Source organism: Podarcis melisellensis, assembly GCF_964234715.1.
Source record: "Podarcis melisellensis genome assembly, chromosome: 3".
Lineage (NCBI taxonomy): Eukaryota > Metazoa > Chordata > Lepidosauria > Squamata > Lacertidae > Podarcis > Podarcis melisellensis.
In genome coordinates, this window is record NC_138530.1 from 4786315 (window position 1) to 4812994 (window position 26680).

Below are 26680 nucleotides of genomic sequence, written 5' to 3' on the forward strand. Positions count from 1 at the left end.
CTTTCAGGATTGTTTCTGGCCCATCTTCACTGTACTTCCTATCAGCAGCATCTCATAAATGTAGGAACACTTGTAGATTACCAGTGTGCGGCGTGGGATGGGAGGATCGCTTATTAGTGTGATAGTATTGAGTAGTGGAGGCCCGTACCCATTGGGACTTGTAGGTCAGAAGGCAGGGAGGCCAACAGTAGATGGATTCCAGAAAAGTGACTGGCGGAGACAGTTAATTCTGATACTGTTCTCACGCTCTTCCCTGCTGAGTTCTACAAAGGGAGCGCTGAGACCAAAGATTAGAAAGTTGGCAGCTTTGCCACCCCCTGGACTGGTTGTGAGCAAGGAGCTGGCTGCGCTTGGTGTGGCAGTGCCCCATTCACCCTAATGGACCAGTTTCCATTGGGCCATTGACACCTACTGAGTGTTGGCTTGGAGAACGCCATGGGTTGCTATGCTGAGCTGACTTGGCACTCCTTGCACCATTCGTGCGTGCTTATTTGCTGGTGTACGGTCTTATAGGGCACACCGTATGAGAGTGCAGAAGTAGGGTGCCCACTTGCCTTACCTAGAATCAACTTTCTTGTTCGATCGCCCCAATCTTTATATGCATTGCACACATTCAGCAAGCGTAGCCAAGACTAAGAGAGTTACATCCACAGCATTTCCCCACTTATGTTGCTTCTCTACTCTTTTATCAGTGTTCTGCTCTTCATTTATTGTCTCTCCTGAGTCATCAGTATTGGTCTAATGGACTGGAACAGCCTAAGGTGAATGATAATTACTTATTGAGTCGCTGATAGCCCAGATGAGAATAAGGCTTATTAGATCAGTAATAATGGAAATCTGCATTTAATATAGAAATTTGTAACCAGTTTGAAACAAAAGAGCCCAGATCTATTGATTGCCCCCCCACTTCTGTCCAGAAAGTTAAAAGTGTTAGAAAACTTTTAAAATTAATAACATGAATCATAGAATCGGAGAGAGAGAATACAGTGGTGCCTTGCAAGACGAAATTAATCTGTTCCGTGAGGCTCTTCGTATAGCGGTTTTTTCGTCTTGAGAAGCAAGCCCATTGACAGCTTAGCGGATTAGCACTATTAGCGGTTTAGCGGCTTTTAGCGATCAGCTGTTAAGCGGCTTAGCGGCTTAGGAAAAGGGGGGGGGGAGGGAAAAAACCCCACAGGAACTTGCAAGACATTTTCGTCTTGCGAAGCAAGCCCATAGGGAAATTCGTTTTGTGAAGTGCCTCCAAAACGGAAAACCCTTTCGTCTAGTGGGTTTTCCGTCTTGCGAGGCGTTCGTCTTGCGGGGCACCACTGTACTTTGGCTGTCATCCTGGGCTTGTCGACTTGGAGGCAAGCTCCAATAAGATCAATGGGATTTGCATCCAGATAAATGCATTTGGGTGCAGTGTGATACCTAGTGTTCACCCATGAGGTTTGTGTGTGTGTGTGTGGGGGGGTACACTTGGCGTTGTGCTAACTGTGCTTTAAAACTCATTGCAAGTAGCTGAAAGTCTGTAAATTTTGATAACAAACTTGAATTGCAATGTGGGTTGAGTAATTTTGATTGCAACTGTAAAAAATATAAATAATGATCATGATGACTAATTGCTTGCACACCCAGTAGCTTAAAATACCGGTTGAGTATTCATATTCTGGCCAGTTCTGGTCAGAACTGTAGAGCCGACCATTTCCTGTTGGTTGAATTTTCACACCCAAAATTTGAAATGATGCAAATATTCCATACATTCCTAATCAGTACAAGAAAAGAGGGGACTATTACATGAGCACATTGAGCTTCTGCTTGTTTGTCCAGCCTTATAACTCATTTGGAGAGGGAAGGAAGAAGATTGGGTGTCCCCTGACAACTGTTTGCCTTGTGATTCCTTCTGGAGACCCATTATCTCATGTTTTAATCATGGAATCTCCATTGGCCTGGGAACTTCTTTATCCAGATTATTTCCAAGAGGGAAAAGCAGGATGTGCAGACTCTCTCTCTTTTGGATATCTCCTTTTTAAACACGGAGAGTTTGTTGGACAGGGCAGCTAAAGCACTGCTGCTTATTTCCAAAACCTGTATCCATTTAAAGAGGAGGTGTAAACTGAAACCTGGTTGTAGAGCAGCCTTTCTCAACCTGTGGCGTCCCCAGATGTTTTGGGACTACAACTCCCATCATCCCTAGCTAGCAAGGCCAGAGCTCAGGGATGGTGGGAGTTGTAGTCCAACAGCATCTGGGGACCCACAGGATGAGAACCACTGTTGTAGAGGCTCTTCACAGAACTTGTGGCCTTCCTTTATTTTCCCTGGCAAGAACTGGTGCTGACCCAAGATACTTTGGTTCCTGAGGTGGTCCTGTCCCCAACCATACGCACACTCTCCACTAACCAACAAGGGGCACAATCCAGCGGGTGGTTCTTCTGCCCAGTGTAGCAGGAAACCCCCCCCATCATTCAGTTTGTACAAACTTCACACATACTCTCACTCACACACTACATACGCTACGCTTCTGTTATAAATTCATAGAAAATCAACCATACATCGGACTTGCACTGTTCCACTTTTATTTTACTCCATGAAGGAAGGACTACTAAATGGGGAAGGTTTGATACAGGCCAGCCATAATCCCTTCACCATCCCAGCACATCCACAGGAGCCCTGCCCAGTTGCTATGCCAACCCTGATGGTCCTAGACAGAAGACAATCAAGATCACAAAGAACTTCCACATGGGAGTGGATTCAGCATGGACTGGAACAAAGGACAATGATCAGATCTTCCCTCAGGGGGCAGGAAACTGCGACTACCTTTTGTCTTCTGAAAATGACTCATGAGGAGGGGGGAGAAGGGAATCAGGCAGGTGACAGAACACTCAGGTTACCACCACAACTCCTCCCTCAACCCCTCCTTTCTGTAACCTATGCATGATGTTTCTGGGGGTGGGCTTGACCTACAGGATGGGAATTTCAAAAGTTTTTATAAGGTCTTGCACACCATTTTTCTGTGTCTTTCCTCTCACCTGAAAGTGAGGGGAGCACCCTGTCGCGACAGTCTTTCTTCAATAAAGACCAAGCCTACAGGCTTCAATTTACCCTGGTTGGTGTCTTTACTTTTTGTCCAAGGGAGCCCTCGGATTTTCCCGGTAACACCAGTGCTCACTGAAACGAACAGGAACCATCCAAGAGCGCTCCAAATTCAGCACCCAACCGAGGCCGCTTTGGGGGAGCAGAAATCCCCTTTCCAGAATTTCCCTTTTCCGCTAAACCCCAACTCCGCGCGGAATTCGCTGTCGAGGTGCTGCGCATGGGGCTTTATTTATTATTATTATTTGCTTGTTGTTTCCATTGGTAGCCCACCCCTCATCCCGGGGAGGAAAAACTGGGCGGCCAGTCTGAAACAAGATTCTGAAAGGGAGGCCTGGAACTCTCCAGCTTATCTGAGCATTACTCCTGATCATTTATCACTGTCAGATGGGAGTGGGCGGGGGTGGGGAAGAGGCACTGAACCATTCCTGCTCATCTGTTGACTGACAGCTGAATGAAGCTTTAATGCAACCTCCAGGCAGATAATCTGCCATCAAGGGGAGGTGGGGGGGGGGGAGTGTGTACAAGGAAGATACTCTATCACAGCCTGCATATTGCTTACAGCTACTGACATCTTCACGAGGGCTGTTGCGGTTGGTTTTTCCCCCCTTCCCCCTGTTTGTGCTGTATTAGCAGCATACTGGAGACGTGCTCTCAATCTCCAAAATGATAATACCACGACATTGTGAGCCAGATGAGAAGATGTCAGTGTTTTTGTTCTGCGTTTGTACAGAGGGAGTCGACTCCTGACAAATGTCAGTGTCCAAGGGACCGAGCGTAAACCTGGTGATGCTGTAGAATAGTGCGAGTTGGAAGATTCCTCAATTCTGATTCGGCCACAGCCAGTGAACTCACCCAGTAGCCTCAGGCAAGCCATGATTCTCTCAACCTCAGCCCCTGCCCCCAGCCTGGAGTACGGGGATAAACAAATATTAAATTCACCCTGTTCTGAATTTAATTGGCCAGTTCATTTGTTTCTTTTTGCAATGTTGTTCTTCACTTTTTGTCGTCATCCCCCCCAGAATCCCACTTCCCCCTGTTTTATTTGTTGTTATTAGTGGTTAAAATACATTGTCTCTGTGGCTTGGGGGATTTGGCGTGCTGTTTTGGACAATGGCTTCCGTTTTACTCATGTGCTGCAACCTAAGGGAGTCTTCCGTCATCCTAACATCCAAATTCTTTAAATCCTCCCATTGGTATATGTAATCATTTCTGAGATTCATTTCATATCACATGCTTTAGCTTAGGCAGATTTTATGGAACTTTGCTTGAAAGTGGTGTCAGTTAAAACGCTATTGACAGCAATTGTTATAAGCTACTGCAGTAAGTATTCTAGAAAGTGAAATTTCAGACTCTTTGAACAATGTGAATGTAGCATTTATGGATTGTGGCTTTGGAAATTTCAACTTTTCCTTTATGACCCATTAAGCAACATGGCAAGCAAGCAAGCAAGAGGGAGTACAGTGAACTAGTATTCTACATTTTACCATTGCTAGTTTAATGAGGAACGGCTAAGGGAGCTGGGCATGTTTAGCCTGGAGAAGAGGAGATTAAGGGGTGATATGATAGCCATGTTCAAATATATAAAAGGATGTCACATAGAGGAGGGAGAAAGGTTGTTTTCTGCTGCTCCAGAGAAGCGGACACGGAGCAATGGATCCAAACTACAAGAAAGAAGATTCCACCTAAACATTAGGAAGAACTTCCTGACAGTAAGAGCTGTTCAACAGTGGAATTTGCTGCCAAGGAGTGTGGTGGAGTCTCCTTCTTTGGAGGTCTTTAAGCAGAGGCTTGACAACCATATGTCAGGAGTGCTCTGATGGTGTTTCCTGCTGGGCAGGGGGTTGGACTCGATGGTCCTTGTGGTCTCTTCCAACTCTATGATTCTATGATTCTAATGATTTCAAACTCCTTCCTTAATGAATAATATTTTGCTGTTTCCATGTAAGTAGAAAGCAGTAATTGTAGCTCTGATGCTCCCCAGTTTTCAGCCTCCAAGGGTCAGGAGTGTGCACAGGCCCCTTTCTGTGGTTTTGTCTCCAGATCCAGTCAGTAGCTCCCAGCCTTCTCATCATGGTGTTTTACAGGTATACCTGTATGGTGGCAGCACTTAAACCAGGGATTCTGGGACCAGATGCCCTTGTTGTTGTTGTTTAGTTGTTTAGTCATGTCCAACTCTTCATGACCCCATGGACCAGAGCACACCAGACACTCCTGTCTTCCACTGCCTCCCGCAGTTTGGTCAAACTCATGTTGATAGCTTCAAGAACACTGTCCAACCATCTCATACTCTGTCATCCCCTTTTCCTTGTGCCCTCCATCTTTCCCAACATCAGGGTCTTTTCCAGGGAGTCTTCTCTACTCATGAGGTGGCCAAAGTATTGGAGCCTCAACTTCAGGATCATTCCTCCAGCACCAGAATTCAAAACCATCAATTCTTCGGCGATCAGCCTTCTTTATGGTCCAGCTCTCACTTCCATACATCACTACTGGGAAAACCATAGCTTTAACTATATGGACCTTTGTCGGCAAGGTGATGTCTCTGCTTTTTAAGATACTGTCTAAGTTTGCCATTGCCATTCTCCCAAGGAGCAGGCGTCTTTTAATTTCACGGCTGCTGTCACCATCTGCAGTGATCATGGAGCCCAAGAAAGTAAAATCTCTCACTGCCTCCATTTCTTCCCCTTCTATTTGCCAGGAGGTGATGGGACCAGTGGCCATGATCTTCGTTTTTTTGATGTTGAGCTTCAGACCATATTTTGCACTCTCCTCTTTCACCCTCAATAAAAGATTCTTTAATTCCTCCTCACTTTCTGCCATCAAGGTTGTGTCATCTGTATATCTGAGGTTGTTGATATTTCTTCCAGCAATCTTAATTCCGGCTTGGGATTCATCCAGCCCAGCCTTTCGCATGATGAATTCTGCATATAAGTTAAATAAGCAGGGAGACAATATACAGCCTTGTCGTTCTCCTTTCCCAATTTTGAACCAATCAGTTGTTCCATATCCAGTTCTAACTGTAGCTTCTTGTCCCACATAGAGATTTCTCAGGAGACAGATGAGGTGATCACGCCCTACTTGTGCACTACTGGGACAGCTTTCAAGTAGAGGGACTTAATGATCTAGATTCTAGTTTGCTGTGCTGCACTCCCAGCTATGTAATGGTCGGAAAAAGCAGCACCAGGTAACTTGAGGAACCAGTAGGAGGCTGGCTGGTCCTATAGTGGCTCTTCACACTGAGCAAGTTATATTTGGAAGAAGCTTCTATACAGATGTGCCTCACTTTATCCTCCTCCCTCTTCATGTATCTGTAATCTGTAAAGTTCCATTGCAATTCAGTAATTCACAACAAAGTGGATAGTCCACACTCAGGAAATCATTCATTTGTGTGATTAAAACAGTGCCTCCCACTTAGTTCATTCAGTGAATGGTTTATATAAGACCCAAATGATCCTTTCCCTTTATGATTCTGATGCCATATCCAGTGAGTAGAAGTTTTTCATGTCTTGAACAGATACTGCAGTGCAAAGTATTTCTGCTTTTTCATGCTCCTTATTTCTGTCTTAAAGTTTGGGAATTCCTGGACGTGTCCGCTTTTGGGGTCCTACAAGCCCATCCAGTGGAAAGTTTTGCATTTTAAAGCAAATGTCCTGGATTTTGGGATTTTTTTTTTATTTACACGGAGGTGGCTCTGGCGTGTGTGGCTTGGACTATCAGGTGATTGCCCTAAAAAAAGCTCAGCAACTGTATGTTTTACCTCTTGAAATATCGCATGGTCATTTTGGTGTAGGAGGTGGGAAATCTGGATCTCAGCGACCCAATAATACATGTGAAAGGGTTGTCCGGTGTTCTTTATCTTATATCTGAAGTATTCACCCTTTTCAGACTCAGACTCTGAAGCCAAGCCTGTATTTGGTGACCTTCTTCTTTAATTTGTTCCCGTATAAGTTTATGCGTGTGACCCACTGTAGGTCAGGCTGTGGTAGTGGGTCCCGGTTCACCATAACAGCAGTCCTACTGGAGAAAACCAGAGACCCATCTGGTTTTTGAGGGTCTGGCTGGAAGCAAGTGATAATGTGCTTGGGGCCTTGGGCTATTGTTTGGGTGATGAGCTACTAACACTCAGCGCAGTGGCATGCACAGTGCAGTTCTCATGTGTCTGCTCATATTCACTGTCTTCAGTTGTCTGTTCTATCCACTGTCCTGAGAATAATTGAATTCAGGGAACAGCTTGCAAATCTCAGGGTAAAGCAGAGGGAACAAGAGAATGGGAATGGAGAAGGGGAACGAGCACTGACGAATGTATATAAAGAGAAGAACAGTGAGCTAGGTTCTTGTGGGTGTGGGTGTCAGTGGAGTATGGAGACTGATTAGGAATTTGCTTACCATCTGTGGTCTAAACCCATGAACCACAATCCTATGTAAATATTCTTAATTTCAGAGAAATGTGTAAATCGTTTAAAAGACTATATGTTTTTATTCTGCCTTTCCTTTTCCTGGCAGTAATGGTACAAGCTGTTTTATAAGCTGTTTTGCTTATAAAAATAAAAAATAAAATAAAAATTGTCCAGTAGCACCTTATAGACCAACTCAGTTTGTTCTGGTATAAGCTTCTGTGGGCATGCACACTACTTCAGATACTTATACTCAGCTTATACCAGAACAAACTTAGTTGGTTTATAAGGCGCTGTTGTTGTTTAGACGTGTCCAACTCTTTGTGACCCCATGGACCAGGCACTCCTGTCTTCCACTGCCTCCCGCAGTTTGGTCAAACTCATGCTGGCAGCTTTGAGAACACTGTCCAACCATCTCGTCCTCTGTCGTCCCCTTCTCCTTGTGCCCTCCATCTTTCCCAGCGTCAGGGTCTTTCCCAGGGAGTCTTCTCTTCTCATGAGGTGGCCAAAGTAAGGTGCTACTGGACAATTTTTAAATTTTATTTATTTTTATTTCGACTGCGTCAGACCAACATGGCTACCTACCTGAATCTCTTTTTCTTATGAATGCCTCGCCAGTCTTTTTACTTTTTTCAAGAGAAAAATAATAATTCCCAAATCCTACCTAAAGGAATTTTGGCCCAGTTTAAGATCATTATTTGCTGACATATTGTACTGAATATTGTACTGAAACACATCATATTTTGTAGCATCAATCAGTGTGCAGACAGTAATGCCGCTTGATATAATGGATGCAGTTGAATGTGGGGTGTCACATCGCGATACATCAACTGCATGAAAACATTGCTGGAACTATTTTAAGCCACCACTGTGCCCTTTGTCAGTGTCAATTTTAATAAGTGAAAATAATTTGTTCCTAGTATAACTTGGAGCCATATTGTTTTTCACAAAGCTCCCATCCAGCCAGATGAAAAGCAGTATTTGAGGGTATTTGGTGGGGGCTACTCTTCAAGGATACAGGCTTTTCTTTTGCTAGTCTCTTGGCAAGTGCCACTGTTGTAAAAAAAAACCTGCCCTTTTCCCCTTATGGGGTATCCAAGAGCCCATATGGAGTCCTTACATAGGTTCCCTATTGGTAGGAGAAAATAACAGAGGCCAACCAGAGCATATTGAGAAGCAAAGCAGCTAGTAAGCCTGATCTTTTTTGATCTGTTGCAATAGGGCGCTCCCCTCACCCGCAGGAAAGGAGGAGGAACCCAGAACAATGGCGCACAAGGCCTTATAAAGACTTTTGAAATTGCCACCCTGTAGATCAAGACCACCCCCAGAAACGTCATACATACATCACAGAAAGGGTGTAACCTAAGACCACCCCCCAGATACATCATACCTACATCACAGAAAAGGCGGTCTAAAACAGAAATTTGAATGTTGTTTTTCTCCTGTCATTCTTTATCTCCTGTCTGGCAGGTTACTTGATTGGTTTGCCTGGGGAGCCTGGCCAGTCTTTTGTAGTGATAAATACTTAGTTCCTGGGCCATGTCACAGGCTCACACCTTATTCATATCTTAAATGTGCCCTTAAGACAGGATTTGTGAGGAAAGAGACAATGGGGAGGTTTCCCACTTTGACCTTGCAGAGAAAACATTGGCTCAGTTTAGGAATCAAAATGGTTCCAGGTCGGTCTTCCTGTGCAGATCTATGTACGTGCTTGGTTGGTACACTTATGAACATTACCATATATCTAAGACCTCAAAATTCCTATCACACCATTCAGCCTTGAAAGCCATGGAGCTGGGAATTGTACCGCTGTCCGAGATCTTAGGAGAGAGACTGGGTTCAGTGGCAGTGGTGTTTGGAACAGGAGATTAAGAAGCAGGAGCCTAAAGCGCCTTTGCTAGGAGTTAAGATTAAATAGTTTGCCATTTGGAACATGAGAACTATCAGTACGCTGCACAACTGTGTATAGCAAAGGGTGCAGTTGGGGATTTAAAAGGCAGTCAAGACATCGGGGAAGGTTGTGTAGCATTGGGGGAAACGCTGTGTTTGTCTGATATGCTGGCCTGACCTTGCAGAAAGTTTAAAGTGGGCCAGGAGACAAACAACTAATTTAGGCTCAGTTTATAAAAGAAAATAAGTAAACAGCACTGAAAACACCCACCCTCTTGCAATCTTCTCAAATTCCCTTGAGTACCAAGCTTTGTTTGCTGTGGAGCACGAGGAGCTGATGCTTGAGAATCAAAGATGCAAACCCCCAGCGAAGCTAGTTGAGCAAGTTCTTTCAATCGTGACAATGAGAGCGAACTCTTCTACTGTTGAAGAGGAACATTTGAGTGGAAAGCAGCATTAGCAAATGGACACAATCTCTCTCTTTCTCTCTGTCTCTCCGCCCCCCCACCTGCTGACATTATTAGACGTTTCACTTATAAGATACTGAAAGAGAAAATCACAGTGACAAATACCCGCTTTTAAATTAAATACGCTATTTCCATCTCTTTCTGGTTAGTATCTTGTATGCAAGTGTGAAATGCAAACCACTGGCTTCCAGATATTTCCTGATGCTTATTCACAGCAGTGAAGGGTTGTTACAAAGAGTGGGAGTTAAGGGGTAAGTCTGGGAATGGGCTGGAAATCAGGTGGAAGAAACTTCCTCCAGCGTAATCCCATTGCAATCCTATTGTCTTTCCTGGCACTTGTGATTTATTGCTGCATCTCAGATTGGCAGGGCTTCTTCCTTCCCCCTTAAACCATGCAGCTCTCAGAAACAAGGAATTTACTCGTTGCTTTTCTTTTTAGTTTAGAACTTAAACATTTGGGCCTTTTTAACTTGCAAGGAATAAATGGAACAGACAGTCCATATCCTGGGAACATTGTAAGCTGCTTTATAGAGAGATAGAGCATTGGTCCATCTATCGCAGTACCTTGGTTCTCAAACTTAATCCCTTCCAAAACCAAAGTGTTCCCAAACCAAGGCGCGCTTTCCCATAGAAAGTAATGCAAAATGGATTAAGCTGTTCCAGACTTTTAAAAACAACCCCTAAAACAGCAATTTAACTTGAATTTTACTGTCTAACAAGACCATTGATCCATAAAATGAAAGCAGTAAACATTGTACTGCAGTCACACAACCAATCAATCAATCAATCAATCAGTAGCTGAACTGGGTTCCACACTGTCGTAAAAAGAAAACAAAAAAGAGCTGCAAAAACAAAACTGCAAAATAAATAGCAAAAACAGACAGACCTCACCGTAACACTCAAAACGGAAGTGTGGCACTCAAATCAGAAGCGTGGCACTCAAATCGGAAGCATGGCACTCAAATCGGAAGCGTGGCACTCAAAACGGAAGTGTGGCACTCAAAACGGAGCACGTTCGGCTTCCAAAAAAAGTTTGCACACCGGAGCACTTCCTTCTGGGTTTGCAGTGTTTGGGTTCCATGTTTTTTGAGTACCAAGGCATTTGAGAACCAAGGTAACACTGTATTGCCTGCATGGACTTGCTGTGGCTTCTCTGCAGTTTAAAAGAGGGGATATTCCCAGCCCTTCCTGGAGATTCCGGGGATTGAACCTGGGATCTTCTGCGGAAAAAGCAAATGCTCTATCATTGAGGTATGGCCTTTCCCTCATTCTTTCTTCTTCATGCTTCCCATATACCTCTCCTGCTCTTCTTTCGGAAGGGTGATCTTCTGCTTCTTCCAAGTGTACAGATGGAGCAGCTTAAGCCTGTTCTAGTTAATTTTGCAGACTTTAAGAACGGAAGAAAAGCTCTTCTGGATCAGACCAGGGACCATTAGTACAGCATCCTGTTCTGACACATGAAAATTACATTATGTACTTCAATTTTCTATGTACTGTTTCCCTAAAATGCTCATTTTATTGGAACCTGCTTGGCTTTGCCTCATGACAATTGATGGTCAGTTTCTTGTTTTTTGCAAAAGTTCCCGCAGGATTGCATGCTAATTGCGTTGGTGTAGTCTCATCAAAGCCAATGGAATTTGACGTTAAAATATCTGGGCACTGTTGTGGATATTGCTGTAAAGGTTTTTTAGATCTCTGACATAATGGGAGGTTGTTTAAGAAAATTAATGGAGCTCTATATTTTCTTTAGACCTGTGTGTAACAACAGCACAGTAAATTGGTATTGAAATAAAATACAGAAGTGAATTCCTTTTTCACACAGGCATAATTGAAAGCAAGTATTTTAAAAGCCTATTAGCTATAAATAACAAGTATCTAATAAAGTAACCATTATTGATTATATGTGGTGGAGACATTAACAGTTCAAGCTAAAATTATTGAGCTCTCATGAAAATAAAGAGCTGGGGGTGGTCTTTTAGGCCATGACAACCAACCCCAAGGTGTTACCTTCCTGTGGCCTTGAAGGTAATGCCCACCGCAGAACGCCCTCTTGAGAGAATAGGCATGGATAAAATTCTCTGTGCCAAATGCCTGCCAGGCATTAACTTTGGAAGTGTAGACTTGATTCTGACCAAACTATGCCTCCTAGCACAAAATATACACCAGGAGGCTTAATTTGGTCAGAATCAAGTATACACACCCAGAGTTAACACTAAATGCAGTACTTCCGCTAAACGTAGAGACATCACCTTGCCGACAAAGGTCCGTATAGTTAAAGCTATGGTTTTCCCAGTAGTGATGTATGGAAGTGAGAGCTGGACCATGAAGAAGGCTGACCGCCGAAGAATGGATGCTTTTGAATTCTGGTGCTGGAGGAGACTCTTGAGAGTCTCATGGACTGTAAGAAGATCAAACCTCTCCATTCTTAAGGAAATCAGACCTGAGTGCTCACTGGAAGGACAGATCCTGAAGCTGAGGCTCCAGTACTTCGGCCAGCTCATGAGAAGAGAAGACTCCTTGGAAAAGACCCTGATGTTGGGAAAGATGGAGGGCACAAGGAGAAGGGGATGACAGAGGACGAGATGGTGGGACAGTGTTCTCGAAGCTACCAGCTTGAGTTTGACCAAACTGGGGGAGGCAGTGGAAGACAGGAATGCCTGGCGTGCTCTGGTCCAGGGGGTCACGAAGAGTCGGACACGACTAAATAGCAACAACAACAAGTCGCTAAAGGGCCGTGAAAATTTGTGTCCCAGGCTTTATAGACTTGTCTACCCATGTGCTATCGGAAACCAAAGGGGCTCACTGGTTCCCAGATGTGAAATATACGTATTGACATTATTTTCAGCTCTCCCACCCCACTACTGTCTTTGGTGTCCCCACCCCTTCCTCCTGGAAGCACATTAAAAAAAATGACATAAGGAATTGCCATTTGCAGTAAGCAAGAGGGTTTTTTTTATGTTTGTTCACACACAACAATTTTTATTTACAGCAGGTCTTCTAGATTTAAGGACCCCAATTCAAATGTTATGGGTGTTACAGAGCTAAGGTGACCAAGTAATCTACATGAAGAATATAACAGGCCCTCCAATACTGTCACACCTAGGGACAGGATACTGAGGGGAGCAGACCCAGACCCCAGTCTCTTCTGTTTTCAGGAGTTTAGCTCACATTAGTGATCCAGGTGGCAGGTGGGCTTCCTGGCTATGGAGCAAGTGTGTTCAGGGGTGCTGTTGCCTGGCAAACTATACCATATAGGTACATATACATGATAAAGGTAAAGGTAAAGGGACTCCTGACGAATGACTCTGGGGTTGCGGCACTCATCTTGCTTTACTGGCCGAGGGAGCTGGCGTACAGCTTCCAGGTCATGTGGCCAGCATGACTAAGCCGCTTCTGGCGAACCAGAGCAGCTCATGGAAACGCTGTTTACCTTCCCGCCAGAGTGGTACCTATTTATCTACTTGCACTTTGACGTGCTTTCAAACTGCTAGGTTGGCAGGAGCAGGGACCGAGCAACAGGAGCTCACCCCATTGCAGGGATTTGAACCGCCGACCTTCTGACCAGCAAGTCCTGTGGTTTAACCCACAGCACCACCCGCGTCCCACATAACATGATACATAAAAAACCCAAAAAAAAACAAACCTGAAGAGCAGAATCTTTTAGTTTAATGCAATTTTTAAAAGTTTTCTCTATAAGAAGTGCCGTTTGACAATTGCCTTTATCACCATTGCTATGAATAAAGGATTTAGCATTAACCCATGCTAGTTGAGGTATCGAAGATATAAATATGTTTTAGGGGCTTGTTCCCGTGATACATTTTCTTACCTGACAGGTAGCTATTTCCTTCTTTCTTAGATAAACACCACGTGAATGGAAACAGCATGGTCGAACCTTTTCCAGAGGGAACACAAATGGCAATATTTGGTAAGTTTTTCTATTATTAATAATATTGACTATCAGTGCAGCTCTCTGTGTGTGCTCTATAAAATTATTTACAATTATTATTCCACTTGGTTGTTGTTAGTATTCCCAACTCCTTGGTGGCTCATTCAAGATGACTGAGTGAGCTTCAAGGCTGAGCAGGGACTTGAATCCAAATGTGGCAAACCTTACAACCTTGGCTATCATTCATGGTTGGTTGGTTGGTTTTTGAGAGAAACAAACCATGAGCTCATGTTTAGATGACGCAACAAGCCAAGGCTTGTGATTTGTTGCTCCTAGTGTGGAGGAGGAGGACCTTTGGGCAATGAGCACACAATGGTTTAAATGTGACATGTGAATGCAGCCCTACATTTTTATTGATTTTACTTCTTATAAATTGCTCGGTTACAAGTCCTTCCTTCTGCTTTTGAGTGTTACGAGTTCATATATTTTGGTTTGGGATTTGGGAGCAACCAGGACCTCTCTGAACATTCAGTTGAGAATCATTGATTAAAAAAAGAAGTAATCACTGGTATAGATAAAAGGATTAAAAGTTCAGGAGACATTTCAATATATATGCTCACTGATGCTCACGCACAGCTCCCTAACCAAACAATGCTTTCTCATTTTTTAGAACAGTTGCATCTTCTAAATACTTTAAACTTAATTCTTTTCCAGTTTATTGTACTTATAATCATTTGCACTGGAAAACAAATTGAGAGTAATTTTTTTGGATTGAAAACGTTCCATTTTTGGTCTGATGTGTTCACCTTTTAAACTAGGCAAATTGTTACACGAGGCATGGAGAAGCAACGGAATTGGGCTCTAGATTCCTTCAAAACATCTGCAGTTACTGTGACATTACCAAGGACATTTTTGAAGTACACTGTAATACGGGAATAATACGGGAAACTGTCCTTGATTGAGGTTGCCATTAGCATTCTCTTATTTCAAAGGATCACATATTTATCTTCTTATGCTTTCTCTCTGATTTTTGTTCTTGGAGAAAAAGGCAATGCAACTGTAAACTCTTGAGTGTATGCGTAGGTCCTGTTTGTGCTCTCTTTCATGGTCTTTTCCCCAAGGTACCATAATTTGTATTTTTCATTCTGACATTTTGCAGTTTATGTTTTATTTTTCATCTGCTCAGCTTGTATCTTCTTTATCCGTCTCAATGCACGTTGAGTTTGATGTCAGTGCAAATTGCTTTTCAAAAGAGACTTTTTGATCTGCAGAATACTCTTTTCAGAAGCATAGCATTCTTTCTGGAAGTGTAAAATTCTTAAAATATTCTCCCTGGAGTAGTTGTAGGAACAGACCACCTGCTTGGGTTCAGTGCAGAGTTAGATAAACATATATGTTGTATATCTTGTCATTTCTGTTCCTCTGCTGCAGAAGGGACTTCCATAACTAAGGGATGGGGTATGCTGTGTAGTATTGGTGTGCCCCAATAATATTGCCCTTGGAAATGATTGGCTGATCACAGTCTGAGACAGTGGGCCATATCTTTCTATGTCGATATGTGTGCATGTATGTACATACAGGGGACGCGGGTGGCGCTGTGAGTTAAACCACAGAGCCTAGGACTTGCCAGTCAGAAGGTCGGCGGTTCGAATCTCTGCGACGGGGTGAGCTCCCGTCGCTCAGTCCCTGCTCCTGCCAACCTAGCAGTTCAAAAGCACATGAAAGTGCAAGTAGATAAATAGGTACCACTCCAGCAGGAAGGTAAACGACATTTCCGTGCGCTGCTCTGGTTCGCCAGAAGCGGCTTAGTCATGCTGGCCACATGACCCGGAAGCTGTATGCCAGCTCCCTCGGCCAATAAAGCGAGATGAGCACCGCAACCCCAGAGTCGGCCACGACTGGACCTAATGGTCAGGGGTCCCTTTACCTTTATGTACATACAGTGTATGTGGAACATTTCTCTGAAATGCACAGCCTTCATGTCATTCCAAGGTACTTGTTCCCTGAGGACACCTGGCCTCTGGCACACTGGGCTTTGCTGCAGTTCACCAGGTGTTTGGGGAGAAAAAGGAAGAGAGCTCAAGATGCACAGTAGTATGTTTCGTTGAACCCCAGGCTTCGCTGGGCTGAATAAAACATGTATCTGCGTACCTGGAGGTCTCCATGCTTCTTTTCCAGAATTGGTGCCTTCTTAATTCCTCCCCTCATGTTTTTGCAGCCTGAGGCAGGGAGCATAGTTCCTTGTTGCCCACAGGATGCGGCTGGTTGGGTGAACTTGCTTGTTCATGCATGCTTTATGGCGACTTGTGAGGAGTCTGTTTGAGTGGATACTTATATATTTGGTATTTGGTTGGATTAGGTGGCCTCTCGGCCCTTCCCAACTCAACAATTCTATAAAGAACTGTAAGATCCGGTAGAACTCAAACTCCATCCCTGTGGGCTCATGGCTCACTCTCTTTGACACTGCTGGGATCTTTTGCCTGCTGCTGAGTTCTAGAGCAGCCTTTCCTTTATTCCATTCCACAGAATGGTTTTGTTGTTGTTTAGTCGTGTCCGACTTTTTGTGACCCCCTGGACCAGAGCACACCAAGCACTCCTGTCTTCCACTGCCTCCCGCAGCTTGGTCAGACTCATGCTGGCAGCTTTGAGAACACTGTCCCACCACCTTGTCCTCCGTCGTCCCCTTCTCCTTGTGCCCCCCATCTTTCCCAACATCAGGGTCTTTTCCAGGGAGTCTTCTCTTCTCATGAGGTGGCCAAAGGATTGGAGTCTCAGCTTCAGGATCTGTCCTTCCAGTAAGCACTCAGGGCTGATTTCCTTCAGAATGGAGAGGTTTGATCTTCTTGCAGTCCATGGGACTCTTAAGAGTCTCCTCCAGCACCAATCACAGAACGGTAGAATGGTGTTTCTCTCCCCCCCCCCACCCCATACCAGGCACTTCAGAGTATCTGTTCCCACCCCCTTTGATTTTGAACCTGCCTGGCAAATAAGATTTTTATTGGGCACCCTTCTCTAGGTGTTCTTGCTGTTTGAAGTTAGGAAGGGTGGTAACTGGAGAGAATTATTTATTTATTTATTTATTTATACCCCGCCCATCTGGCTGGGCTTCCCCAGCCACTCTGAGCAGCTTCCAACATAATATTAAAATACCGTAGTACATCAAACATTAAAAGCTTCCCTAAACAGGGCTGCCTTCAGATGTCTTCTAAAAGTCTGGTAGTTGTTCTCTGACATCTGGTGGGAGGGCGTTCCACAGGGCGGGTGCCACCACCGAGAAGGCCCTCTGCCTGCTTCCCTGTAACTTGGCTTCTCGCAGCGAGGGAACCGCCAGAAGGCCCTTGGAGCTGGACCTCAGTGTCCAGTTAGAACTATAGGGGTAGAGGGAGGAATTCAACATCACACTAAAAATACATTCTGCAAGTACAAACATATCTGCTTTCCCAACTGAACAACCTCCCCTCTCCTCCTCCTGTGTCTTTTTCTGGGGGTTCCCCTGACTCTCCCAAGCCAATTTTGAGGATGGTGTGAGGGGAGGAGTGGGGAAAGCCCTACTGCTGGCTCCTGCAAGGGATACTATTTAGTTGAATCCGTTGCAGAGTTTTTTGAAAGCCAGTGTGGTGTAGTGGTTAAGAGCGGTAGTCTCGTAATCTGGTGAACAGGGTTCGCTTCCCCTCTCCTCCACATGCAGCTGCTGGGTGACCTTGGGCTAGTCACACTTCTTTGAAGTCTCTCAGCCTCACTCACCTCACAGAGTGTTTGTTGTGGGAGAGGAAGGGAAAGGAGAATGTTAGCCACTTTGAGACCCCTTAAAGGGAGTGAAAGGCGGGATATCAAATCCAAACTCTTCTTCTTCTTCTTCAGTGGTAGTCCCCTGACTATGGGGCTCCCCTGCCCCGAAGCATGCATTCCTGTTGCCTTCATTACTATATTTTATGCACCAGGGGAAGTCCGGCATCTCTTTGGCACGCACTCTCCAGACTCCTTTGGAGCAGATTGTATCACACAATCTAGAATAAAACCAACAACAACCCTCACTTTGTCTATTAATTGACACAGGTGGGATGCATGTTCTCTGGAAGTAGATGATCAGTTTTGATGCTGGGATTCTATGTTCAGGATATTGTGGTGTCTGGAGAACTTTTCAATGTCCCCAATGCTGCCTAGAACTGGCAAAAGTGTACAAATGATTCCTAGGCGGTTTCGAATCCAGGCACTGCTTTGGGCCAGTTCTCTTGAGCTTCAGCTGTCAACTTTAATCACATACCTTCAAGCTATTCTCTGGGCTGTGGACATGGCCACAGTGGTCAGCGGTCTATTAATCAGTTGCAGAGGTAGTGATAACTTCCCAGGGAAAGCTAACTAAACATGCTTATTTTCCCAGGCATTCTGACATGTTGTTTTTAGCCCTGTTTGAGGGTCCTAATCTTGTCTTACCAGCTGAAAGTACCTGACATTGCTGGGGAATTCCAATAAACCAAAGAATACTGAGAATCATAAATGGCTAATATAATTGGTTAGTTTCTAGGGCTATACCTGCCCCTACCCTCTGGGATGACCCAGGAAACACCTGACCTGGATCTGGCACAATATCAATTGGGGTGTGTGGAGCTAATGCTTAATTGGGTTTTTTTATTTTACAAAAGCCTATACAGTGGGGGAAGGAGGCACTGTGTCTTCTGCCTGGCTCCCAGCCACACTGCATAGAGCAGGAGGGTTCAATCCTGCTAGGTCTTGCTTTGCAAGCGTGTACTCTGCCTGGTACAGTTTGGGAAGCAAATGGTTTTGTGACCCAGAATACAATTCCGCACAGTCTCTGTTCAGTTCTTTTTATACATTGCTGGATACAGAATATTCTGGATGTACAATTATTCTTAGATTGTCATTATATTGTCTCTTTGTTTTTAGTACATTTCAACCAGCAACAAAGGTAGGAGCCGGCCAGAGTACATGACTTAGTTTGAAGTTGGTTTCTGAAGTATCAAAGGAAGGCCATACCTTTGTAATCCGTTTGATGGCGGGTACTGCTTTGTTCTGTTAACTGAGCTTTCAAAGAATCTTTGAAATTGGCAGAAGGCAGCAGAGCTCTTGTGATTCACTCCTAGAGAGGACCTGGCCTGAAACACTTTTGAAACAGGAAAAGCAAAAAGAGAAAGAAAAGAATGCACCACAGGATGTCCAGTAGAACCCAGCCCTAAAAATAAAAGATGGAAAGCAAAAAACAAATCCCAAACCCATTTGGAGTCGAAGTTTAACTTTTGGGGCCAGTGGGGACATTTAGAATTTTGAGAAACTGCTCTGGGTTGCCAGTTGCATAGTTGATGCCTTGGAATGTGGCACAAAATGGCTGCCATGGTGGCGCAGCATAACACAAAATGGCTGGCACGTTTAAAAGAGAATAAAATGAGACTGGATAGAGGAAGCAGCTGCCTCTTCTGCCCAGCTGGCAGCCACAGCATCCTGAGCATGCAGGGGTACCATTCTTTTCACTTAAGTAGCTGGCAGGCAGCAGCAGTGGTGTGGGCAAAGATGTCATTGCTCCTTATGAGAGCCTGCTACATCACTGAGCCTACCTAGTGGCCGTGAAGGCAGGAAAGAAGGCATACTTTCCTTCCTCCATTGCACCCTCATTGGGCCGTCCAGCAGAGCTTTTCTGGGTAGTGTGGGGCCTTTTACAGTCTGACCCAAAGGAGGTGGCAGAACCGACGGTAGCTGGCTGTCACTTGTTTGCAAAGCATTTTGAGGATAAAATCACTTGCATCCATCAGGACCTTGACTCCACTGTTAAAGTTGATGAATATTGAGATGTGTCCTGTTATGTTGGATGAATTTCAGATAGCAAAGTTCGAGGATATGGAGATGTTTCTTTTCTTTCAGGGCAACCACTTGCATTCTGGACCCTTGCCCCTCTTGGCTGATAAAAACTGGCAGGGAGGGAATTGCTGGCTGGGCCAGGGAGATGATTAATGCCTCTTTGAGAGAGGGGGTGGTCCCTGGCTGCTTGAAGGAGGCAGTGATAAGACCACTCTTGAAGAAACCCGCCTTGGATTTGGAAGATCTAAGTAACTATTGTCCAGTGGTCAACCTCCCCTACTTGGACAAGGTTCTTGAGAGGGTGGTTGTGGACCAGATCTAGGCACTCTTGAAGGAAACAGATTTTCTTGATCCATTTCAATCGGGGTTTAGGCCTGGTGTTGACATAGAAACTGCTTTGGTGGCCTGTATGATGACTTCTCCTATTCTATCTCCCATGCTGTTTAAGATCTACAAAAAAACGGTGAATGGGGTCATTCAGAGTTTTGAAGTATGTTGTCAGCAATGTGCTGATGACACACAGCTCTGCTTCTCTTTTACATCTGCTGGTGTGGCAGTGGACATACTGGACCATTGTCTTGCCTCAGCAATGGGCTGGATGAGAGCCAACAAACTGGAGCTTAATCCAGATAAGACGGAGGCACTCTTAGTGGGAGATTGTCTGCTCTTGTTGGTGTTGCACTCCCCCTGAAGGAGAGGGTACACAACGTGGGGGTAATTCTGGATCCCTTGCTGGTTCTTGAGGCTCAGGTGGCCTTGGTGGTGCAGAGTTCCTTCCATTAGGTTTGAAGAGTATCCATGTTTCTCCAGTTATTTTGTTGTTGTTTAGTCATTTAGTCATGTCCGACTCTTTGTGACCCCATGAACCAGAGCATGCCAGGCCCTCCTGTCTTCCCCTTCTCCTTGTGCCCTCCATCTTTCCCAACATCAGGGTCCTTTCCAGGGAGTCTTCTCTTCTCATGAGGTGGCCAAAGTATTGGAATCTCAGCTTCAGGATATACGGTAACTCGTCTTTATTCTAACATGTTATAACTCGTATTTATTCGAACATGGTTAATGAAGCTTGCACCTACTGGCTACCATCCAAAAGCCGTTGAACCTTTGGGTTTCTTCTCGACATCTGAAGGCATGAATTTCATAGGGAAGTGGCACCCCTTCCCTGTCACAAGGATCACAAAGAACAGCAAACCCCACTTTCTCAGGTCTGAGCTAAGAAGTAGATATCACCATAGAGCACACGAAGCCCACTTTCGATATGTAGGAGTTCTGATTCAAGGAAGGACACAAAAAAGGCATTTTTCCTTGCTTCCACTTGAAGCTTTTCCCCTAGTTAAGTTGGCTTTTTTTTTTTTTAAGGTAATGACTCACAGGGCAGGAGACTACAGGGTGAATGGATTCAAGATGGTGCCTGTTGTACCAAGGTCCGTTCTGTCTGCTATTTAATTTGTTGTTTGCTTTGGAGCATTCAGCTTCAAAGGGAAAATTTTCAGGCCAGACCCTGTTTATATTTAGATATTTGCTAACTTGTAATTTCAGATAATTTGAATTGGTGAAGCTCTTGTTAAAATTAGTGGAATTCTGTTGAGTTGAAGCTCCGACTTAATGGCTAGCTGGCCATGTCAGTGAATAAATATTTCATTTTTGTGTGCACTTTGAATATTATTTTCATGCATAAATTAACTAGCCTAGACGCCCCCCCCAAAAAAAAAATTCCTGTATGATCTCTAATTTAGTTAATTATTGCTCTGCCACCTTTAAAGATTGCAGATGCCAGGAAGCAGAACATTAAATGAATGTTTGCCATTAATACAAATTATTGTGTTTTGACAGTTTGTTAATCAGCTAAAAGAAAATTATGCTGTAAAAATATGTACAATTGCCATTTAACCAACCCTAAGGCTTTTACATGGATGGGATTCTCGTCCCTAAAGGTTGTGCATTTTGAAATCCTTTTTTTTTTAAGGAAATGGGTCATCTAAAGTATGGAAGAATTAGGTTTTTATTTTATTTCAAGAAAAGTATGTGTTCATGACAACTGAGGGTATCTAATTAGGTTACTGTAATGGTTCTAGGGGTTGCTCGTGCGTAAATCGATGCCACACCTGGCTGGGTTACCTGGGTGAACCCTTTCTGTCCGGAGAGCCTCTCACCCGTGGCTGTCTCAATCGCTGGCAGAATCCGTCAGTGGGCGTTTCTTGAACTTCTTCCAGCAAAGAAGCTCTTTGACGCCTAGTCTCCGCCTACTCTCCCTGCGCGGAAGCCTTCTGCGCAGGGAGGGTGTGGGCAGCGGAGGACCCGTGCTCTCCCCGCTGGTCTCCGGCGAGGAGTCATGGAGCCACCTCGCCGATTCCCCCATCTGCCCCCCTTCTCCACTGGTGCTACGCTGAATTCCTTCCCCAGAAGATGGGCTGCTTCTCTCCCTCCCGGGACGCTCTCCGGAACCCCTCTGGAGCCCTCCCTCTCCCTCTGGCTTACCATTGAAGAGTTCCTTTCCCTCCCATTGGATCAAAGGGTCTGCTCCGATTCTTCCTTGTTACATAGGGGAAGCGGGATCCTATTGGTACTACTGATAAACTTTTGACGCAGCTGCCCTCCAAATCCTTCTGGTCCTCCTGGAACAGGCAGGGGTTCGCAGTATTCTACTGAGGATATTAATGGACTGACTGATACCAGACAATGACTCCATGCAACAACTGGTCTTTCCCTTGGGATATGTCTTATAACAGGGGGAGAATACAATTGGTGCCAGTCACAAAATAGCTGCCATGGGGCATAAAATAATTCAAAATGGCTGCCATAGGGATATTTTCTTTTTAAACGAAAACTCAGAGTCTGGGGAACCTGCCCAGGCACACCAGTAAGTATTTAGCTCTGTCATAGTGGCACCAGTTTTGACAGAGCTTTTTTATTTTTAATGTTCTTAAATGTATAGTAATTCTTACTTTTTCTTTCCCTTCTCCTTATTTTTTACAGAGTTTTTGACAGCAGATTGGAAGCATAGGCGCCGACTCCATGGGGCTTGAGGGGGCCCGAGCCCCCTCAAAAATTCGTTTGGGGGGGCTCCGCCCCCCCAATAATCTCCGGCGCCCCTCCAGCAGAGCGCCATCGCCGCCCCTCCCCCAGCCCAAAATGCACAGGGAGGGGCGGGCTGCATGCCTCCTGCCCTCCCTCCCGAGCAAAAGCTCCACCCAATTTCCTTTGGAGCTGATTAATAGGCGCAGCACGCTCTCCCCTATTCGCTCACGAGGAGGCGGCGCCACTTCATTTGCATATTCATGAGCTTATTTATTATTCATGAGCTTTCTCGGGCCCCCCCAATATTTTTTATAAGTCCGCGTCCCTGATTGGAAGACAGGGTTCCCTTTTCTTGAATTTATTGTTCTTGGTTTTGTTTTGTTTTTCTTAAATAGTTTATGTTTTATATTTTTAGCTGTGTCGTATGGCACATTGAATATGCTCTTTTAAGCAAAAACCTTGTAAGTCTTTTGTAACAAGAATGCTTTCTATTTTGTTCCAAACAGGGATGGGCTGCTTCTGGGGCGCTGAGAGGAAATTTTGGCGACAGAAAGGAGTCTACTCAACTCAAGTGGGCTATGCTGGAGGACACACCCCAAATCCCACCTATGAAGAGGTCTGTTCAGGTAGGGCTGACTTTTTCATGGATTATAAACCTTTTTCTGAAGCACTGTGATGTAAGTCCCCTCCCCCAAACAAACAGGTTGTTAAGACTAATCTATAGAAGAAAGATTAGTGGCATATAAGCATGCAGACTTGCCTCACGCCAACCCAGAACATTGATCTTTCTACATAGACCAGGGCTTCCTACTCTGGCCTGCCAAGGACTTCGGCAGAAAAGCCTTTGGCAGCTCAGATATCAAGAGGTCCATTTAGCTGGAGGTGCAGACCAGGGATTGAATCCATGACCCTCAGTATGGAAACCAAGTGTTCAAATGCTGAGCTGTGGCTGGGCTCTGTGTGCGCTCCGCACTGAAAAGCAGAAATAAAACAAGTGTTCCATCAAAGGAACGCAGATTTTGTGCCAAGAAAAGGGAGAATTCCATAACCCATTTTGACAGTGAAACACAGATTTATTTGTTTTGCCTAGTGCTCTGCTTACATGGGATTGTGGGAACTGTGGCAATGTGCCCAGCAAATACCCCCATTCCCTGGTGATGTTTTGCATTGGGGATTGCATACAATCTACAAGGATAGGAAACTTCCTTTTGCAATAAGTCACTTGTTGTTGTTGTTTAGTCGTTTAGTCGTGTCCCCATGGACCAGAGCATACCAGGCACTCCTGTCTTCCACTGCCTTCACAGTTTGGTCAAACTCATGCTGGTAGCTTTGAGAACACTGTCCCACCATCTCGTTCTCTGTCGTGCCCTTCTCCTTGTGCCCTCCATCTTTCCCAACATCAGGGTCTTTTCCAGGGAGTCTTCTCTTCTCATGAGGTGGCCAAAGTATTGGAGCCTCAGCTTCAGGATCTGTCCTTCCAGTGAGCACTCGGGGCTGATTTCCTTCAGAATGGATAGGTTTGATCTTCTTGCAGTCCATGGGACTCTCAAGAGTCTCCTCCAGCACCATAACTCAAAAGCATCCATTCTTTGGCGATCAGCCTTCTCTATGGTCCAGCTCTCACTTCCATACATCACTACTGGGAAAACCATGGCTTTAACTACACGGACCTTTGTCGGCAAGGTGATGTCTCTGCTTTTTAAGATGCTGTCTAGGTTTGTCATTGACCTAAGTCACAGCACGATCATTTGTGGGTCTTGATCTGCTAGTAGAAGACCAGTATCTCAAGGTGCTACGTCGTCCTTGGTTTCCTGTGGATGCAAGGGGGCCAACCCAGCTGCCCTGGAAATCCAAGAAGTCATTGGAATGACTGGAGTGTTTTTACGACTGCAAAATGGGGAAAGCTTTGCATGCAGGAGTTCCCGGGTTCAATCATAGACGTCTCCAGGTAGAGCTGGAAAAGAGGCTCATGTCCAAAACCATGGAGATTCCCTGCCAGTCAGATACTGCTGAGATAGATGGACCAATGGGCAGACTCAGCATAACTTGACTTCTTATGCAATCCGAGGGTTGTGTGTGTTGGAATTCTGCCTGGGTCAGAGGAATGTGCCACAGCGTAGGCACCGGCAGATATTCCTTGGCGACCTCCCCGCTGCTGCACTCTGCTGATAAGCAGCCGAGGTCTCGGCGATTCTTCTCAGATGTGTGAGAGGAACACACCGTTCTTCCTCTCTCCCCTTTGGTGTCCCCCAGGGAGGGGAAAGAAGCAGACTATATATATATATTGGGGGGAGGGAATTAACAAATTCCTATGCCCCACAAATAACCCAGAGATGCATTTTAAATAAAAGGGCACATTCTACTCATGTAAAAACACCAGGCAGGCCCCACAAATAACCCAGAGGAGATACATTTTAAATGAAAGGACACATTCTACTCATATAAAAACACCAGGCAGGCCCCACAAATAACCCAGAGGAGATACATTTTAAATGAAAGGACACATTCTACTCATATAAAAACACCAGGCAGGCCCCACAAATAACCCAGAGATGCATTTTAAATAAAAGGACACATTCTGCTGGGGAAGCCCAGCCAGATGGGTGGGGTATAAATAATAAATTATTATTATTATTATTATTATTATTATTATTATTATTACACATGTAAAAACATGCTTCTTCACAGACCGTCGGATTTAGAAGGCAATTGGGCCGGATCCGGCCCCTGGGCCTTAGTTTGCCTACCCATGATCAGGAGTAACAGAGTGGCTTGGGCTAGCGCAGAATATCTCTAAAAATCCGATGTTTTGGTATCAGAAACTACAAAAGTGATCATCTTACACAAACTCTGCCTGAAAGCAAAATAATCCGTGCCCAGATTTTTTATCTACAACACACTTGAAAACCTTCTAAGATTAATTGACCCCATTTTGATTGCCATGCGCTATTAGCAGAAACTAGGAGCAAAGAGTTATTATATATATATGATTTTAAGAATAGTTGGTGCACAGCACCTTTTCTGGTGGCAAGATGGATGCCACGCTGCATTGAACTGAAGAACAATCGGCCTGCTCAGATTTCTGAAGCCAATAAGTACTCTGATAGGGAATTATTTTTACATCACAGTAAATTGTCCTACAGATGCAAATTTGAAAAGGCATTTGCAATGGATAAGTGTTTGGGCTATTTCCAGTGCATTTTACTCAATACACAAATACACATTTTTTTGGCAAGCATTATGTGAAACTCATGATGTTCATTCAGTACGAAACATCTCTTCATAGTTTGCTTACAGATGTTCAGAACAATTCTTTGTTTATCAATGTATTCATAAGCTATTTGAAATCTGCACATCTCAAGTGGAACTGAAATCTGATGGAGGCAGAAAGCACTTGGTGGTTTATCAGCTGCTTCACTGCAATTACCTCCGCCCGCACTTCTTGAAATCAGAATGTTTTTACATTATATTTCTGATTCATACTTGGGGTATGCAACCATGTAATTTCCCGGAATTTAGGGTAGCTTTTAAAAAAAGTAATTATATGGGGAAACATGTGCTTTAAACATTATTTATCATCGTGTTACCCCGAAAGTCATTTGGTTGGCCTGTTTTAAATCTTGTCACCCTCTGATGGTTTTTCTCAACAGCTGTCAGTTTATCTTTTAATATGCGTGAGTGATCTTTGAAAATTAATAGCAATTTAAATATATGCATCCTGCCATTAGCTTTGTTGCCATGATACCTACGGCATTGTGTGACAAATTATGCTGGTCACAAAATTAGCTTTTGGGGGCGCCCCACCTGATCGTGTTCTTTGTGGTTGGCTTTTCGTTTTATAATCCTAGTCTAAAAGCTACTTTAGATATTACTGTGGCGTGCATGAAGAGAAGGAGAAATGAGATTGCCACTCAAGTAGCCCGGTGTCCTTGGTTAATGTTTCTAAGAATTTTTAAGGATTTGTGGAGGCGACACAAACGCTGTCTTGAACAATGCTTTTCTCTGTTCTACCTTCCCTTATTGATGGGAAGAAACTCAAGGCCTCTTCTGCAGGTTCAGCTTCATTTGGAGAAGAGTCCATTGGATACATACCTTTCCGGAAAAAGTAGGGAAGGCTCAGAGGGTGATAGTGCCAAGGCAGA

General features: G+C 44.5%; 1 protein-coding gene across 2 annotated transcripts in view; it reads left to right on the plus strand.

The window, feature by feature from the left end:
* MSRA (methionine sulfoxide reductase A) overlaps positions 1 to 26680 on the plus strand; it is a 199987-nt gene that overhangs the window by 59833 nt on the left and 113474 nt on the right. For both annotated transcript variants that reach the window (XM_081904414.1, XM_081904415.1), the window contains 2 exons: positions 13683 to 13751; positions 23045 to 23164. In XM_081904414.1, coding sequence (XP_081760540.1) covers positions 13683 to 13751; positions 23045 to 23164 — 189 coding nt within the window. The remainder of the gene's footprint in view (positions 1 to 13682; positions 13752 to 23044; positions 23165 to 26680) is intronic.